The 19,455-nt window shown below is 37.9% G+C and overlaps 1 protein-coding gene across 3 annotated transcripts in view; it reads right to left on the bottom strand.

Annotated features, from left to right (window-relative positions):
* The window catches only part of Cntnap5b (contactin associated protein family member 5B), a 903,684-nt gene that overhangs the window by 545,588 nt on the left and 338,641 nt on the right, over window positions 1–19,455 (bottom strand). For all 3 annotated transcript variants that reach the window (XM_087580549.1, NM_001047873.2, XM_087580550.1), the window contains 1 exon segment: window positions 1,593–1,740. In XM_087580549.1, the coding sequence (XP_087436675.1) occupies window positions 1,593–1,740 (148 nt within the window).

Below are 19,455 nucleotides of genomic sequence, written 5' to 3'. Positions count from 1 at the left end.
TTGGGAAAAACTAAGATATGGAGTTTTTTTTTCTTTTTCTTTTTTATTATATATTTTTTTATTTTTTATTAACTTGAGTATTTCTTATTTACATTTCAAATGTTATTCCCTTTCCCGACTTCCAGGCCAACATCCCCCTAACCCCTCCTCCTCCCCTTCTATATGGGTGTTCCACTACCCATCCTCCCCCCACATTACAGCCCTCCCCACAACAATCACGTTCACGGGGGTTCAGTCTTAGCAGGAGATATGGAGATATTTTAAAGACTAATAAAATCTTTATATCAAGTCTAACAAATAACTTTTTGGGGTTAATCGCGTTTGCTGTCAAGCTTTGTGTCCTGAGCTCATTGCTTAACATTCACATAATTAAAAAAGACTCCTAAACTTTGTCTTCTGATATCTACATGCAAGCTTGTATGCACATGAGAAGGCACGTGTGCACACTCGCATACACACAAGCAAATGTAACTGAAATTATGAGACATAAATACATGGCTTCATAAATAACATGAATAAGATTTCTCAGAGATTTTTCTATCATGAAAATTTCTTAACAAGTCATCAAACCTCAAAAAAAAAATCCCAGCCGTGACAAATTGTACTCACTGAGGGACAAGGTACAGAGAAAATTAAGGGCACATACATGCAAGTGACAAAAGCGCTTTCTTGGATAGGTTGTAGATGCTTCCTTTATAGATCATACTCTTTCTGACAGTGCTTGTTCATGACAAATAGCAATCATTTCCCCAACCAATCTTCTCCTCTCTTATGACTTCATTTCTCTAACAGATCCACCATAGCTAATAGTTTACCTAAGGACTATTAACATTAGATAGTTTTGTATTTTTACTCCAAGAAATCTCATTTCAGAGAATATTACAATGTAGAAACAAATGCATTTTTATTAAGCATTTCAAATTCTTTTGAGACAAGTGCTCTTTTGCATGATGTGTATGTGAAGTCCTTCAGTGACCCAAAGCAGTAATTCACTGAACTCTTGTGATAATTTTAATTGCCAACATGAAAGCAAGAAGTCATCCATGAAGGGAACCTCAGTAAGTGACTGTTTAGATTAGGTTGGCTTGTGGACATGTCTATGAGAGACTGACCTTGAATAAATGAAAGATATACCCACTCTGAGTGGCACCACTGTCTGAGCATTGAATCCTGAATCGACAGAAGTCATGAAACAATTGGATTTTGCACGTGGGCATACATTCATTGCTATCTGTTCTTAATTGTTGATGTGATGTGACTCCTTAACTTTCTGGCACCTTGATTGACCAGTAATAGTGTATTGTAACCTGTGTTTGTGAGCTGAAATAATTAACATTCTTCTCCACTAAAAAGTTTTCCATGGTATTTTTTCTCAGTAGTTGGAAACAAAACTAACATAACTGTGTTTTTAAAAAGTGTGTGGACTAAGTGTGTTAACTCCTTAGGTAACATTGGATATTATTATAAAATTATATGTGAACACACACACATACTAACACAAACACACACTTACACACAATTTAATTTTCAATATGATCAATCTGGTAGTGCATACATCTGTATGCTGTATGACTTTCTATATGGTTACTTACTGTAGGAACATCCGTAGACTTCCATTCTCATGCCTATCTTTCCATCTGGATTCCACTTCAGGGGCACAAAGCGAACAAAGCGGGCTCTCACAGAGTGCAGCAGCTTGTGGTGAACCACACTGTCAGCATTCATGTTTCCTACAAATGTCTGAAGAGAAAAGGAAATTGAGTTTGTTCTACATTACCAAGCCATATCAACAGAAGTATGCATGCTTCTTCACTCAGGCTTTCAGGGAATGTCAAAAGTAACAACAAAACAAAACAAGACAAAAACAAAACAAAAAAACAAATGCCCTAGTTTTCTGACATTATTTTAATCTGGACAGTCCTTCCCCAGGCCTTAGAGTTTTTATACATACAAAATACTATTCCTTAGGATGTTTCTACCTCTACTATTAAGCCTAGCAATAGTTTCTGAATAACAAAAGCTGCAATTTATGACACCTACAGGTTTATGTTAATAACAACATTAAGTTCCAGTTACCCACATGTCTATATTCATTATGAACTATAAGAAAACCAACAATACTCTTCTGTGAGGAATAGTGTTTTACTGTAATAATTGACAATACTATTTAATGACAGTTATTACACTAAGCATATAATATCATTACCATTCTAAAAATAAAGTCTAGTGGAGGAAGGGAAACACATACGGAATCATTTAATCACCCTGTCATTCAGTAATTAAAAATTAGTCCAAAGTTTTAAGATTGTACTTTTCCAATCCCCATGTTTATTTTTGAAGTTCTTACTGTCTAAATACACAATTATTGGGTTTTACAAAAAGCAATCATAACAGTCTAACTATATTTGTAGTTCATTTTTCTGTTCATTTATGATTGATGTTTATTTGAAAGAAATCATTCATGGTTCGAAGAGATGGTTCAGTGGTTAGCAGTGTTTACTGCCTTGCCCACTACCTAGATCTAGAGTGGTCTGGGATCTTAGAGGAGAAAAGAAAGCAACCTACAACAGGATTCGGGCACCTAAACCTTGGGGACCAATATGGAAGAGATGGAGGAAAGATTCTAAGAATCTGACACAGAATGTCTCCTATGAGATTGAAACTCCTAAGAATGTCAGGGGCTCACCCATATGCCATCCTAAAAGAGACCTAAACAAGGACAACACCAATTGAAATATTAACATGGAAGGGGGAATTTCACAAAACTTCAGCCCTAGACAAGGAACTAAGTAATGCTAAGAGCAGTAGAAGTACTCTTCGGCTGGGAAGTACTCACCAATTGGTTATTCACTATCAAATTATCAGCCCTGAAAACAATGTAATATATATATATCACATTGCACAGAGTGAATAGGTTTTATGTAAATACCCACATAGACACACATATATGCATATATTATATATAATGTACACATACATATATACAATATATATGCACATATATATTTATACAATTTATAGAAAAAGGTTGTAAATTGAATATGAGATGGAGAGATATAATTATAATTAAGTTCTAAAACTAAAAATTAAGATGTTATTTAAAAAAGAATACTTTTTGTCCAAGCATGAACAACAATATTTATAATCCAGCATCCACACTATAAGCTTTGCATAGTCCTGTGCATAATCATAATCCCATGAGAAAAGAGGAAAGATATAATAAAGCTGCCAGGACTTGCTGGACATCACCCTAGTCAAAATCCATAAACAAAGTTTAGCAAGAGGGCCTGATTGAAATGACCAAGGTAGATAATGATAGAACAAAATAGAATACATGGACATATCATGTGCACAGAGGCAAACTCACCCTGTACACAAATATGCACATATATCACACATGAATATATGCTTCATAAGCAGACATTCATATACACAATTTGGTTTTCTTAAATGGGGGAACAAAATATGTATGTGAGGTAGAGTGTGGGAGGGACTTGGGAAGAAGAGAGGAGGGGTGGTGGAAAAAGTAGTCCAGGATCTGGTATGGGAGGAGATGAGGATGATACACCCAGGGTAAGGAGTTTGAACAGAGGTGCTTAGCAATGGGGGATGGGAAACTAGGGGTAGCCAGCAGCAATTCCCAAAAGCCAGGAAAGCAATAGTCTCTCAGGAACCAACAGGAATGAGAATAGCTGAAATGCCCGACAAAGGGGAGTGGAAACCTGTAGGGACCATATCCAGAGATTAGGCAAAGCCCGGAGTTGGGGGATGGGGCCACCCACTTGTCTCCAAATCTTTAACCCAGAATGACTCTTGTCTAAAGGAAATATGAAGGCAAACTGTGGAGCAGAGACTAAAGGAAGGGCCATCAAGAGACTGCCTTACTTGGGGATTCATTCCCATATACAGCCACCAAAACCAGAAAATAACATGGATTCCAAGAAGTGCATGCTGAGGAGCCTGTTATAGCTGTTTCCTGAAAGGCTCTGTCAGAGTCTGACAAATATGGAGGCAGATGCTCACAGCCAACCATTGAACTGGGGATTCCAATGGAGGAGTCAGAGAAAGGACTAAAGGAGCTGAAAAGGTTTGCAATCTCAAAGGAAGAATGACAATATCAATAAACCAGAACTCCAAAGTTCCCAAAGACTAAACCACCGATCAAAGCATACACATGTAGGGATCCATGGCTCCCGCTGCATATGTAGCAGAGGATAGCATTGTCTTTCATCAATGGGAGGACAGGCTCTTCATTCTGTGAGACTTGATTTTACAGGGTAGGGCAATGCCAGGGCAGTGATGTGGGAATAGGTAGTTGGGAGGGGGGTACCCTCATAGAAGCAGGAGGAGAGGGGATGGGATAGGGCAGTTCTGTAATGGAAATTGGGAAAGGGTGTAACATTTGAAATGTAAATACATAAAATATCCAACAAAAAAGACTATGTTCCATGTATAAAAAGATGATTTTACGATGCTAATACAAGTTAAAATAGAAGATGATTTATGTATAGAATTATAAACTCATTAAGTTAGGACAAATGGTAAAGTATCTCATCTAAGTTACAAAATATAAACAGACTGGGTTTATAAATGTAGTTCATAATTAATAATCCTCATAATTGTTTCAAAGTAGTTCCAACTATGTATTGTTTGTTACTATATTAGAAAGAGCTCTTTTAATTTGACAAAAGAAGGGAGATATAGTGGGATGGCATGATGTTGCTTATATTCTAATAATAAAGTTGGATAGTCAAGATCTGGTTTACCCAGAGAGGAAAGTTTGCACTTAGGCCTAAATGATACCACGTGACCTTGTCCTCAAGGTCAGAAGACATGTAGGCAGGTTTTATGGTTCCTGGGTCTGGGGTTTCAGAGGAGAAGCTTGAGGAGAAGAAAGTGGAGCAGGAAGGAAAAGCTACTGTGTGTTATATGAGCCATTAAAATGTGGTCCAGAGAGTTGGCCCACTGGAGTTAAGAGGAGCTCAGAGGAACCATAGTAAATAATTTGGGTTTACCAATAGGAACATAGAATCTGATGGCATAGAGTGTTAATATCTGCGTAGCTCTAGTGCTGATTAAGGCTTATTATAGATATAAGGGTGTGCGTGTTTTATATCCACGAACTGAATGATCAAAGTAGGATAGAAACAAAGGATTAAATACTTCTACAGAAAGAAAGACAGAGAGATGAGACAGGGTGAAAGAGAGAGACAGAGACAAGGAGAGGGAGAAACAGACATGAAAAATTCCTAAAGGACTAAAAAACATATAAGTGAAAATACCACCATGAAACTATATTCCCTGAAGCTGACTAGAATGATTGGGCTACTCCTTGTGAGAGTAAACTATAACACCTCACAGTTACTCTCAGAAACACAGAGGTATAAAGAAGACTGGTCAGAAACCAGCCAAGCTGCCCGAAAGAAGTGTAGACAATCTAAAAAATATGGAAAGGACACAGACAAACACATTGAGCTGTCTATCAATAAGAGACACTTATTGATCCCTTGAAGACCCTTTAAAGTCATTTGAAAATCAACAATTTCTAAATGCCATCTAAAGACCTGTCTCTCCAAGCAGACAAATTAAAGAAAAGGAAATACTGGAAGCTCCAAGCTAATCATAAAGACATTTTTTCTCTTTGTTGATAAGATACTTTTAATAACCTATGGGATAATTGAAATGCAAAGCACATAGTTAAAGCTGAAATGAATAAACCCACTCCAGCTTCCAAATTTCCAACTGCTCTTAGGGTGCGTGAGTAATTGGGTTTCCATCACCCTCTCAGATAATGGAAATGAAGAAATAATATGCAGGAAATTGGCCTGCTTATTGATGGCTGACAAGGACTGTAAAACCTTACATTTTACGGGAGAAAAGGGAAAATCAAAACAGAGTTCTTTTCTGAGCTTTTCTTTGTTAGTACAAATGATTATTTCATCATTTTAAATGCAGAGAAAAGTATTAACTATTTCACAAACCTGTTGCTGACTTAGGTTGAAAGGCCATTCCTCATTTGATGGTCTGAATATGTACTCAGTAGCAGCATTTTGTTTACTGAGAGGAGAGTGTATCCATTGTTGTGTAACACATTTTTTTTCTGAGTTTAAAGCATTCTATCCTGCAGAAAACTCCTTATACAGGAAGGTAAACAACTCAAAATACCTTCAGGAAGTCCCTGAAGCTGACTAGAATGATTGGGCTACTCCTTGTGAGAGTAAACTATAACACCTCACAGTTACTCTCAGAAACACAGAGGTATAAAGAAGACTGGTCAGAAACCAGCCAAGCTGCCCGAAAGAAGTGTAGACAATCTAAAGAATATGGAAAGGACACAGACTAACACATTGAGCTGTCTATAGGTTGCACAGTGTCCTCCAGGTTTCCCGGCTCTCTGAGCTGTCAAACATGCTGGAGTAGGCCCTGTTGATGATGCTATTTTTTAGTTATTTCAGCTCATATAAGTAGCCCTTCACCAATATTCCTGAAAGCAATCTCAATAAAACTCATTAGTTCACCAAGTTGGACTTGGTGATACTTTGAACTGCTCAGGGTTCCCTGAAAATAGCCTAGACAGACAAGGCCCTGCCAGGGCTCTAACAGGACTTGCCCTTCTTTCCCATTCCTTCTGCCTTGTCTTTAAATTACATTCCAAAACTAGCCCACGAAGTCTATTCCATTTTTGGCCACTTTCTAATTTTTGCCTGAATACCAATGAAAACATTGAATTCCATCAATCAAACACCTCCTTTGGCTGACCTTATTAACATGCCCAATTAAAATTCAAAGCCTCATACTAACACAAAAATTTCCCCCTTTAGCCTTTACAAACTGTTATCTTCCTAGGCACTACATCTGTCTCCTCTCGAGCTGGAGGCAGTGCTTTGTCCTCTGGGAGAAAAACATTCCTGCATTACTCTCCCTTTCCCTTATCCTCAATCTCATGTCTATCTTTCTTGCTTTCTTCCATTTGCATCTCTTGGGCAAATAAATCTCTTTTGTGCTGAAAACATGATCTAGAGGTCCTGGAACAATATTGATCACTTTATTTTCTATCTGGAGTGAGTAAACTTGTGTTGTGCCTACCCAGAAATGTTTTGTTACATAACACCTTCTCCATGACATTTTGCCCCTTTTAGTCTCAATACTAAGGAGCAATAAACTAGTTTCAGGAAAAAATATGACTTATTTGTCTTAGCTAACATGGCTATACATTAATATGATTCAACTTGGAGATGATCTAAAAGTAAAATAGATTTAGTACAATTTAAAAATCCAGAGATGATGGGATGTATGGTACTGTATTCTGAACAGAATGAATGAGTTGACACTGCTCTCAGTCACAAAGAAAAACTACTAACACATTTTTGGCTGAGCTAACTGGGGGAATAATAAGTTGGTTTATAATATAAAGTATATTTATCAAAATATAAAATTATGTACGATGTGTAAATAGTTATCAGGGTTTTCTGATGTTATCATAAGTAGGGATGGCTTAATGATACCTAAGCTGAACTCTATGAGAAGAGTCATTCATATACTCATGCTAATCATTTACTCCGAGGAAGCACCCTAAGCTCTGACTATTCAGATAGGGTAACTATACCACATATGACATGTGTGCAGCACCAGTGTCCCTCTCATTAGAAATCCCTCCAGAGAATTTGGTGTCTCCTCACAACTACCCATCCCTGGCCCATCCTCTGACATCAATGTTCTTTCATGGTTAGAGCTCACCTAGGCATCATACTCCTCTTCTTCAATTTTATGACCTCTGCTGACTATCACTTTCTAAGCCATTTCAGAAAATGAAATCCAAATGGATGTCTGAATTATGTCCACTGTGTTGGTAATTAACCTATGTTAGTTGTTTTGCATGAAATTTTTATCATATGCAATGTTTCAGATATACCATCTACAACTCCATCCTCTCTTAATACATCCCAGTGACTAGATGATATAACCATATCCTACTTTATAAGGATTATGGGTAATAATTTATTTAAGTCTTCCATTTACTTGAAGTGCTGTTAAAAGAACAACACTAAGACCCAGACAACAACATCAAAACCAACAAGCCTTCCCTGAGTATGAAGAATTTCATAAAACTGACATGTCCAGATCTGTCTTCTAAGTCTCCTTCCAAAGGTAACTAGTTTAAGGGCTCAGAGGAGGCTCAGTCTGGAAAGTGATCAACAGACAAGCATGAGAATCTGAGTTTAAGTTCTCAAAGTCACATAAAAATTAAAGAAGACGTGTATAATCACAGTACTAGGGAGATGGAAAAATGATCCCTAAAGTTCATAAGTCAGGAGCCTACCTAAATTTGATTAGCAGGCTCCAAGTTAAGTCTCAAAAATAGAAAATTGGGGTTGGGGATTTAGCTCAGTGGTAGAGCAAGCACAAGGCCCTGGGTTCGGTCCCCAGCTCTAAAAAAAAAGAATAGAAAAAAATAAAAAATGGAGGGATGTTGAGATTGTTAAGTGGGCACAGCCATATGTACAGTTTTCAAGAACTGAGCTTAATCTGTAAATCCTGCAAAGTAGCAGGAGACAACTGACTACTCACTGCACATACATTCTGTGGCAGATTCACACATAATACATACATGTGTACATATACACTACTCCACAAACACCCACAAAAATATAAAATTAAAAGTGATTATTATTTATCACACGGTCTTACCATTTGTCTAGGTTTGATGAAACATTATTGTGCTCTGGAAATTAATGTTTACTATTTTCTATAATTATCTTTGTGCTTTCAAAGTGTAAACACCAAAAAAAGGTATTTAAAAAATAATTTTGAAGTATAAGTGGATGGGGCTTTGAACCATCTTGTCCGTGCTCATGACCATATTAATAAGCAATCACCTTTGACTGGGAAGGAAGCTTCTTTAACATAGAGCTTCATCACATGCTGATCCCAATGTGAACCTTCACAGCTGTACAAACAGTGGAGCAACTTCATTATTATAGCAAGTGTGAATATGAGGTTCAATTATTGCTAGAAACCAAAGAAACCACATGTGTCAACAGTGTTAGTTACTTTACTTACTGTTGTGAAAAATATGAAAGGAACACAAGGTGGTTACAGTTACTGTCATGGAGAGTTGGAGGGTATACAGTACATCATGCTGTGGAATTCATGGAATCAGGAACAGACCTGCTGATCACATTGGATACACAGTCAGAAAGCTGAGTGTGACCAGGAAGTGGGATATGCCTATAGGGCTTCCAGGTTCACCACCATTCAGTGTCCTCCATTCTCTAATGATGCTCTACCTCCTAAAGATTCCAGAAATTTCCCAAACAGTGCAACCAGCTGGGAAGCAAGTGATTAAACACATAAGGTTAAGGTGGGATACTTTGTATTCAATCCGTATCAGTCAAGGTCCAAATAGACATATGCTATTGTTTCCCATTGATTTGAATGGTGCAATCAACTAGTTATTCTTAAACACCAGGCAAATTGTCATTAAATTATTGAAAGCAGCTGGTCCCCACCAAAGCTTTCTCCTGCTGTTGTGTTTTTACAGCTCCACTTGTGTGGCAGATAAGGGGCAATAAAGTGACAGTTGACAAGCATGTTCCAGGTTTGATTCCATATTTACACTGAAGCTGTAACAGCAACATGTATGCAGCTCTATCATATGATGTATACATATGAAGACTGAACCTATTTAGCAAAATCTGTCTTTTTTACATTGCATTAAAGGAAGAGGTGTTTCTGTCTGTTCCCAAAGCTGACACTGTACCACAGCTCGCTGTACACAGATCCTCCAGGAGAAAGGTGGTCCCCCAGGAGTGCTGACACATCTGAGAACATAAGTGAGCCAACCATTTCTGCAAAGAGGGATCTGTTGGAGCCTTCAAAGCATAGGAACCAAGGGGCAGTCTGTGACAGGATCCTTCCAGTTTCCATCTGTGCCCACAGCTGACACTGTGTGACAGCTCTCTGTACCTAGATCCTGCCAAGAGAGAACTGGTCTCCCAGGACTCGTGACACACAGGTCATAAGCCATTGTCAGAGACAGGAAGAACAGTTAACACCAAAGATAACTAGATGGCAAGAGGCAAATGCAAGAACCTAAGCAACAGAGACCAAGGACACTTGGCATCATCAGAATCTAGTTCTCCAACCACAGCAAGTACTGGATACCCCAAAATACCAGAAAAGCAAAATTATGTTTTAAAATCACTCCTTATGATGATTTTAGAGGACTTTAAGAAGGACATAAATACCTCCCTTAATGAAATACAGGACAATACAGATAAACATGCAGAAGCCCTTAAAAAGAAAACACAAAAATTGCTTAAAGAATTAAGGAAAACATAACCTAAAAGGTGAAGAAATTGAGAAAGACCATCCAGGAACTAAAAATGAAAATAGAAACAATGGAGAAATCACAAAGGGAAACAACCCTGCATATGGAAAACCTAGGAAAGAGATCAGAAGTTATAGAAACAACCATCATCAACAAAATACAAGAGATAAATGAGAGAATCTCAAGGGCAGAACATACCATAGAGAACATTGATAGAACAGTCAAAGAAAATGCAAAATGCAAAAAGCTCCTAATACAAAACATCCAGAAAATTCAGGAAACAATGAGAAGACCAATAAAGATAATAGGTGTAAAAAGAGACCAGAGATTATCAACTTAAAGTGACAGTAAATATCTTCAATACAATTTTAAGAAAACGTCCATAACCTAAAGAAAGAGATGAACATGAAAGAAGTCTGCAAAACTCCAAATAGATTGGACCAGAGAAGAAACTTCCCTAGTAACTCTTTGGTAAACTAAGATAAAAGCCCTCATCTTTGTTCGTTCACTGTCCGGAGATATTTATCTAAGCAGAGACTGTGTAAGTTTGGCTTAGCTTTGGTAGAACCATGTAACAGACCAAGCTTATCAAAATCTCCTCTCTCTTGCTCTCCCTTTTATTTCAGCTGTTAATCATCCTTATTAGATAGGTGGATCTGGAAAAATATAAATTGTTCAAGCACTGATCCTCACCACCAGAAAGGAAAAAAAAAAGTTTTAGAATGTTTAAAAGGGATTCTTGGAATAGGATGGCAAGAACAGTGAGAGAAAAAGGAAGGAGACAGAAAAGATTTCTGCACTAAAGAAAGTAATTTTTGATTGCAGGCTTGCTGAAAATTTGAAACCTAATCCATAGCTGTTTATTGCGATCATTGAGGACTGGCTCCCATTAATGAAATTCAAATTAAATATCTGGCAACATTATTTTGACAGCAGAGAAGAGCACATATTTGGCTGGAGAGATGCCTCAGCTATTAATGATTGCTGTGCAAGAATGAAGACCGTCATTCGCTCCTAAAGGCCCATGTAAATACTTGAGCCCAGGGGACATATATTCCTGTGCTGGGGACTGAAAGCAGAAGATCCTTGGTGCTTGCTAGGAGGTGAGGTACAGGTTCAGTAAGAAACCACTAATATCCACTTCTGTCCTCCGATGTATGACAAAAAGAAAAAAGAAAGGAAGGAAGGAAGGAAGGAAGGAAGGAAGGAAGGAAGGAAGAAAAGAAAGGAAGAAACAGAAAGTACAGAGGTTTCTCCATTTTGTATTCTTGCTAAGGCCATTTCAGATTTAACTAGAATTTGGTCTCCTTGACAGAGAACCTCATGGAAAATTGCCCAGATCTATTGGAGTGATATGAGCTCAAAATGCCCCATCAAAATTATCCTAGCTTCTGTTAAACTGCCTGACTGTAAAACTTTTGTGACAAGTCCCCCATCTCTTTACATGAAATTGCAGAGAGAGATACAAGGATATATTTTTGCCCTTTAAAGCTCCTTATTCTAAATGCTTTGGGCTACACTTAAGTCCCAAACATTCAGCTAGCTGGAAAAATATTTTAATTTACTAGAAACTGTGCCTGATTAAAGTTACATCTGGTGAGATCGCATAACAAAGGCATAAGCATACTTGTGTATGTGCAGTCACAAATATCAGGCCAAGACACCCCCCCACACACACACCCACAAACACACCCCCCACACACAAAAAGACAGAGAGAGGAGAGGGAAGGGGGAAGGAAGGGAAAGGAAAGAGGAAGACAAAGCTTCTTTCTAATAGCTGGAAGAAATATAAGTCTTTGGTCTGCTTGGATAGCTAATATCCCAGAATTTGGAACCAAACATACATTTGAAGACAGACGTTGCAATGATTCTATTTTACTTTTCAATTACTTTTTTCCTCTGAAATATCATTGATGCCATACTGAAATGTAAAGCTACTGGATTTTTAAGGGGAAGGACTACTGAAAATTCCCTATGACTCTTCTTCATGTACAATCTCAGGGCTTTCATATTTACTCTCAGAATCTTTTCCAATTTCTTATCAGAGTTCCATAGCTCCAGTCTAGCACTGGCGGAACCAACAGAAGAGAAGGTAAAATTCCAGAGTAGTCTAGGATAGACACTGAGTTTGAGACTAGCAAGATAAACCTCTACCTTAAGAAGATGAGGGATAAGTGTGTATGTATGTATGTATATATATATATATATATATATATATATATATATATATATGGTGTGTGTGTGTGTGTGTGTGTGTGTGTGTGTGTATGTATATATCCCTCTATCGGATATAGGACTGGTTGAGAACTTTTCTCAATATGTTGGTGACTGTTTTGTCAGATGGACCGTGTCCTTTGCCTTACAAAAGATTTGCAGATTTATAAGGTACTGTTTGTCAATTTTTGATCTTAGAGCATGAGCCATTGGTTGTCTGTTCAGGAAATTCTCCCATGTATCTATGTGTTTGAGACTCTTCTTCACTTTTCTTCTATAAGTTTCAGTGTATCTGGTTTTATGTGGAAGTTCTTGATCTACTTGTACTTGAACTTTGTAAAAAAAGAGAAAAATGGGTCAATTTACATTCATCTACAGGCTGATCTCCAGCTGAACCAGTACCATTTATTGAAAATGCTGGGTTTTTTTCCATTGGATGGTATTACAACCTTTGTCAAAGATCAAATGACCATAGGTGTATGGATTCAAGAAGGTAGACTCCAGGGAATCAAGTAATCCTATTAAAAATGGGGTGCAGAGCTAACAAAGAATTCTCAACTGAGGAACACCAAATGGCTAAGAAGCACCTAAAGAAATGTTCAACATCCTTAGTCATCAGGGAAATGCAAATCAAAACAACCCTGAGATTCTACCTCATAACAATCAGAATGGCTAAGATCAAAGACTCAGGTGACAGCAGATGCTGGCAAGGATGTGGAGAAAGAGAAACACTCCTCCATTGTTGGTGGAATTGTAAGCTGAGATAACCACTATGGAAATCAGTCTGGCATTTACTCAGAAAATTGCACTGAGGACCCAGCTATAACACTCTTGGGCACGTACCTTAAAGATGCTCTAATATATCACAAAGACACATGCTCCACTATGTTCATTGCAGCTTTACTTATAGTAGACAGAAGCTTTAAAGAACCCAGATTTCAAGCCACTACCCAAAGACTATACATGGACTGACCCTGGGCTCCAACCTCACAGGTAGCAATGAATAGCATAGTAAGAGCACCAGTAGAAGGGGAAGCCCTTGGTCCTGCTAAGACTGAACCCCCAGTGAACATTATTGTTGGGGCGAGGGTGGTAATGGGGGGAGGATGGGGAGGGGAACACCCATAGGGAGGGGAAAGGGTTGGGGGATGTTGGCTTGGAAACTGGGAAAGAGAATAACAATCGAAATGTAAATAAGAAATACTCAAGTTAATAAAGAATAAAGGAAAAAATAAGAAAATAAAAAATAAAAAAACAAAACAAAACAAAAAATAAGAACCCAGATTTCCTTCAACAGAGGAATGAATACAAAAAGGTGGTACATCTACAAAATGGGGTACTACTCAGTTATTAAAAACAATGACTACATGAAATTCTTAAATAGATGAAACTAGAAAATATCATCCTGAGTGAGGTAACTCAGTCGTAAAAGAAAACACATGGTATTCACCCATTGATAAGTGGATATTAGCCCAAATCTCATAAAACTTAAGAAAAAATTCTCAGACCATATGAAGCACAAGAATAAGGAAGAACAAAATGCAGATGCTTTAGTCCTTCTTTGAAGGGAGAACAGAATACTCATGGGAGGAAATATAGGCATTAAATATGGAGCAGGGCTTGAAGAAAAGGTCATTCAGAGTCTGCCCTACCTGGTTATGCACCCCAAAATTAGCCATCAAACCCAGTCTCTACTGCTGATGCCAAGAAGTGCTTGGTTACTGGAGGCTGAGAGGGATATCTCCTGAGAGACTCTGCTAGATCTTTACTGATACAGATGAGGATGATTGTTGCTAACCATGACACTAAGCAAGCAACTCCAGTGAAGGAGTTAGACAAATGGCTGAAGGAGATGAAGGGGTTTGCAATCTCAACAAACCAGACTACCCAGAGGTCTCAGGGACTTAACCACCAACCAATGAATATACATGAGGGACCCATGGCTCCAGCCACCGATTTAACAGAGAATTTCATTGTCTAGCATCAATAGAAGGAGAAACCCTTCTGAAAAGGCTCATTTTCCCAGTGTAAGGAAATGCCAGAGCATTGAAGAGGGAGTAGGGGGTGCGAGTGGGAACATCTTTATTGAAGCAGAGGCAAGGATGATGGGGGATGGTAGAGGGAGAAGGAGATAACATTTGAAATGTACATACATAAAATATCCAATAAAAAAAGAAAAAATTAAAAAGAGGGAAAGAAAATGTAGAGGAGGAGGCAAAAGAGGAGAGGAAGAAGTAGAAGAAATGTGTATATATCAAATACTATTTTAGTTCCTTGAATCAAAATATGATGTGGGGAAAGTTGATCCTGGGATGTTTCTGTGCTACTAAAAGTAAGTACATTGAAACAGAAGCTCCCAGTGTTGTGGTATTAGTTGAACCTTGGGAAATAATTTAGTTTCTTAAGTTTTGCCCCTTCTGTAGTGATTGATTTTGTAAGTGTCTGATGAAAGAATAGACCCAAAGAAATTAAAATCCCACAGTTATTCCTTGTAAGAGGAGAAAATGGCTTGGCATCAACCTGAGGAGAAACATGTCAAACACTTCACCGGATTCTGACAGCTTCTCAGACCGCTGACAGGAAGTACCAAGTGGAACTGGCTGTGGGAAGGACCACATCCTAACCTAGCACCCAGTGATGCTTACCTGTTGCTTTTAATTCAGTCTAAATTAAAGATGACTTGTATTAGAGAAATGGGAGGTCTTTTATTTCAGTGAACACATGAAATAATCTAAATTTTCCACTTAAAAAAGGAAAACCCATTGCTAGTTTTTTGTGGCTCCCAGCACTGGGTTCAGGTGTCAAGAAAACTGATATTGGTGTCTTTGAAGTTGAAAAGGAAAAATATATCTTCTTCTCTATTTCCTACTTTTGTCTGCTTTCCTTCCTATTCTCCTTTCTCTCTTCTCTCTTTCCTCACCATATAAGAACACAGGAGAAGAGAGCTATGTGAGGACTAGGAAGTAAGTCTTCAGCAGGTAATAGATGTATAAATCAATCTTCTTTATTATTCTAAACACATGAGAAATAACTTTCTGGCTTTTTAGTCTATTGGCTCTACAATGACTAAGACAATCTTTAGAATGACCAGTATACACCAACTAACTTTGAAATCTAAATACAAAGTGTGCCCCTATAAATATCCAATGGCAACCAATGCTTTTGGCCTTGTAACAGTGAAGTTATTTTCTACACGTGGCATTTGAGGTTGTAGATCAAATAAGCGACTTCATCAAGCTCTGTATTTAATCCCTAGCACTGAAAATGAGGCATGGTGGCATACTTCTATAACACCAGCTCAAAAGATGAACATAGAAAGATGAGAAGTTAAGCATCTTCCTTGTCTATATAAATTATTTGAAGTCAACTTTGGGTATACGGGAGAGTATTTCAATACTGAAAAATGTCTGAAGGTGTTTAACATAACAACTTCAAAGTGACCTAAGACAATGGTTTTAGAATCAATAGACTTAAGGCTGAACTGTGTTAACTCCTGTTCAGTAGCAGAACCTGGATTCTCTATCATTAGCTTAGAGTCTACATAACCTGAAGCAAACTGCCAAAGAGCAATTTTTCTTACACAAATATGTGATATAGCCCCCACTGTTTCTGCTGATGATGGCAGACTATCTGAGTTTCTAAATTCACCCATGCAAAGACAGTGAACTTATTCAGTCAAGAAATTAAAAGGTTTTTTTTTAAATTTTTCTTTCTGTGTCTTTTTTGTGCATTTATAGGCAGCTATTCATTTAGAATATCATAAAATTGATAATAAGAATATGACATTAAATATAAAATATCAAGCCATTTTTAAATCAACAATTTCAGGACAGTCAAAATTGATTCCTTACTATGTGTTGAATTTTGCTTGCGACTTAAAACAAATTTATAGTTGAAAAGAATAAAACAATTACAAAAACAAAATAATAAAGGTGTCTTAGTACTGGGAATTGTTCATCCTTTTCTAATTTTACAACAGTGCTTCTACCACAGGCACTAATTTGCATTATGCCACTTCTCTTCACAAATAGCACAGGCATCAAGAAGCTGTAGGCATAATACAGAAAATTAACACTGCATAAATGTTGTCACATCAAACTGAGTTGAGGGGGAGAAAAATCTCATGTTCTTTCCAAACTTCATACATATGTGTCGAAGCCTGAACACATAATTCTGAGTGATGATCAGACACACAGCCTCATTTCTCAGTTAAGAAATTCTGAAGACAACTAACAAGTTTTCTAAATTCCCAAGCCCCTGAGTGTTGCTGATGGCATCCTATTTCTCTTCTTTTTCTTTCTTGTTAGAGGTTTGTTTGTGCATGTGTGTATACATGCCTATGTAAATGTGTATACACACAGTGCATAAGGAGTCCAGAAAAGAATGCTAGATATTCTCTTTAATCACTTTTTTTTGAATTTCCTAAGATATGCTTTTTAAAATAATTGGAACTTACTGATCCCACTAGGGTGGTTGAACAAAGAGTCACAGAACTTTGCCTCCAACTCCTCTTTATAGAAATTCTAGGTGTTTTGTTTGTTTTTCTACTGCTGTTATAAAATATTTACATAAAGTAACTTGTAGAGGAAATGATTTATTTCAATTTACAGTTTATAATTCATCCTGAATTGAAGTAAGGAGAGGATCAGGAGGCAGAAACTGAAACAGAAACCATGGGTGAATACTGCTTACTGACCTGTGCTTCATGATTTTGAGAACTGTGCTCTTTGTGTGAGGAACATAAAAACAACTACCATCAAAAGATCTAGTCACAACAATGTCTTTAAAATCCACATTACATTACCTACTAGATTTCTTTTTATCTTTCAAGTTTTGTTTTGCTTAATTTTTGCTAAATAGACTTCTGCTTATTATGTCTGTATCTCTTGATAGAATTCTTCCCTTCAAGAGGACTAGAACCAAAAATTAATGTGTAATATAAAACTAGGAACTCATACAGGTATATATGCACAAACATGCATATGTATGCACACATGTGTATTCACACATCCACTATACATATACACACACTTATTCACATACACACACATACCAACATAGACCTAAATATCCTGACATAAACACACATACATACACATACACAAATGTATTTATAAAAGTGAATATTTGATTCCAACTCACAAAAAAACAAAAAGAAAAAAAAATGCCTGACCCCTACCCCCCTCCCCCACAAAAAAAAAGAGGGGTAATTCACCCAGAGTGTGTTGCTCTTCTAGGCGATACTGACAGTGACCACTGCTGTGTGCCCAGTTTTGCTAAAGCCTTTCTTGACTATGGCAATAGCGTTCTGCCCAAGTATCTACACATCTGTTCGGCTCTAGCTTTCCCAGTATTTGCCCATACCAAAAATGCTAAGTCCCCATATACATCACTTGGTATTCCTCAGTTGATACTGTCTCCTGAGCTTTCTGTGCAACAATATCATTTTGCTGTGTAAATATAATTCTTCGGTGGGGCTTTTATAGCACCACACAATCCAAGGATTCTGAGAGTGAAATATTTTTATACACTTGGCATAAATGGAATCATTGTTTACAGATATGTTGTGCTTGAAGATTCTCTAGTCTCATTTGGACTTGATCTGTTGCCTTCTGAGGTCTTTAATCTTCCATGGCCACCTTCCCTTCATCACTTATCTTCTAGGTATTGTTTTTTATACTTGGAATATACTGATAAAAGCTTGAAGGACAAGTTTTCTTAAGGAGCTTCCAGTGGCCATCTTGCTTGGAAGAAGTGATTCTCTTCCACTTGGGGTTTCTGGAGTCTAACCACTAGCTTTTCAAGGTTGTTGTAGTGGTATCCCTGATTGTCAATTTGACTATATCTAGAATGAACTACAATCCAGAATTGGAAGACTCACCTTTGATCCTGATCTTGAGGCTGGGAGATACAAGTTTCTGACCTGGATCTTGGTATGGAGATCTTGAGGCAAAGTGGCTATGAGTCCCAGGAGCCTAAGGCAAGGAGACCTCTGAGTTCAAGGTCCAGGCAATTCCCAGATCCAGGCATGGTGGTACACACCTTTAATCTGGGACACACCTTCTTCTGGAGACCCATATAAGCTGCTGGAGACCTACACAACAGCATTGAAGAAGGAAGTCTTTTTTTGCCTGCCTGCCTTGTGGGACTGAGCCGTAGCTGCTGCTGATCATTGTTAAAGAGTTGCCCTACAGAGAGTAAGTCGTTAACAAATTCTCTTCCTACATAGAGACTACCCCTAAGTTCTGTGACTCTAGAGAACCCTGACTAAGACAGTTGTTTTCTTCTTTTAAAATCTGTTAAATGGAGGGGCTTAATGCACCAACCACAAGTGGCTTAAGTCCCACAGGGATCGCCTTGCTGAATGCTGGGATGGTTATTCCTGAGATCAGCTTCCAACTACTCAGTGACTAGAACACCCTCAGCAAACCAAAAAACCAGCCCAAGACACCAAGTTAACAGAGGCTGCCAAAGAGATGGGCCACAAATGTGTATCTGGTTTAAGGTACATTTTTTCAGCAGCAAAGGATGTCCCTTTCCAAAATAGGACTGGGTGGTAATTCCTTATAACAGGATAATCCCCGTAGAGATGATTCCCCTTCCTGAGAGCAGAAGCCAAGCTTCCAGAGCTCAATGAGGACAGCTAACTGAGTATCATACATCAGCAACTATCAGCAATTACAGGATCTGTGGATTATGCAGCTCGCAATTTGCATCACAAGTTCTACAAGAAAACTGAGACAACGATTTACCTTTGCTTACTATTCACTGAGTTATTTTAGCTCACCAAATTCCCCTTTGGAAAAGGTGTCATTATTTTGTTTTACTGTGTTGACCAACCTTTGGAGTAAGGGAAGCTGATTTAATACATCTAAGTATGTTATTATACAAGTTGGCCAAGCTAGCCACTA

The sequence above is a fragment of the Rattus norvegicus genome, chromosome 13 (genome assembly GCF_021556685.1).
Source record: "Rattus norvegicus strain SHRSP/BbbUtx chromosome 13, alternate assembly SHRSP_T2T, whole genome shotgun sequence".
NCBI classification, from domain to species: domain Eukaryota; kingdom Metazoa; phylum Chordata; class Mammalia; order Rodentia; family Muridae; genus Rattus; species Rattus norvegicus.
The sequence above is the reverse complement of the archived record's forward strand: the minus strand, read 5'-3'. Positions and strand labels throughout refer to the sequence as shown.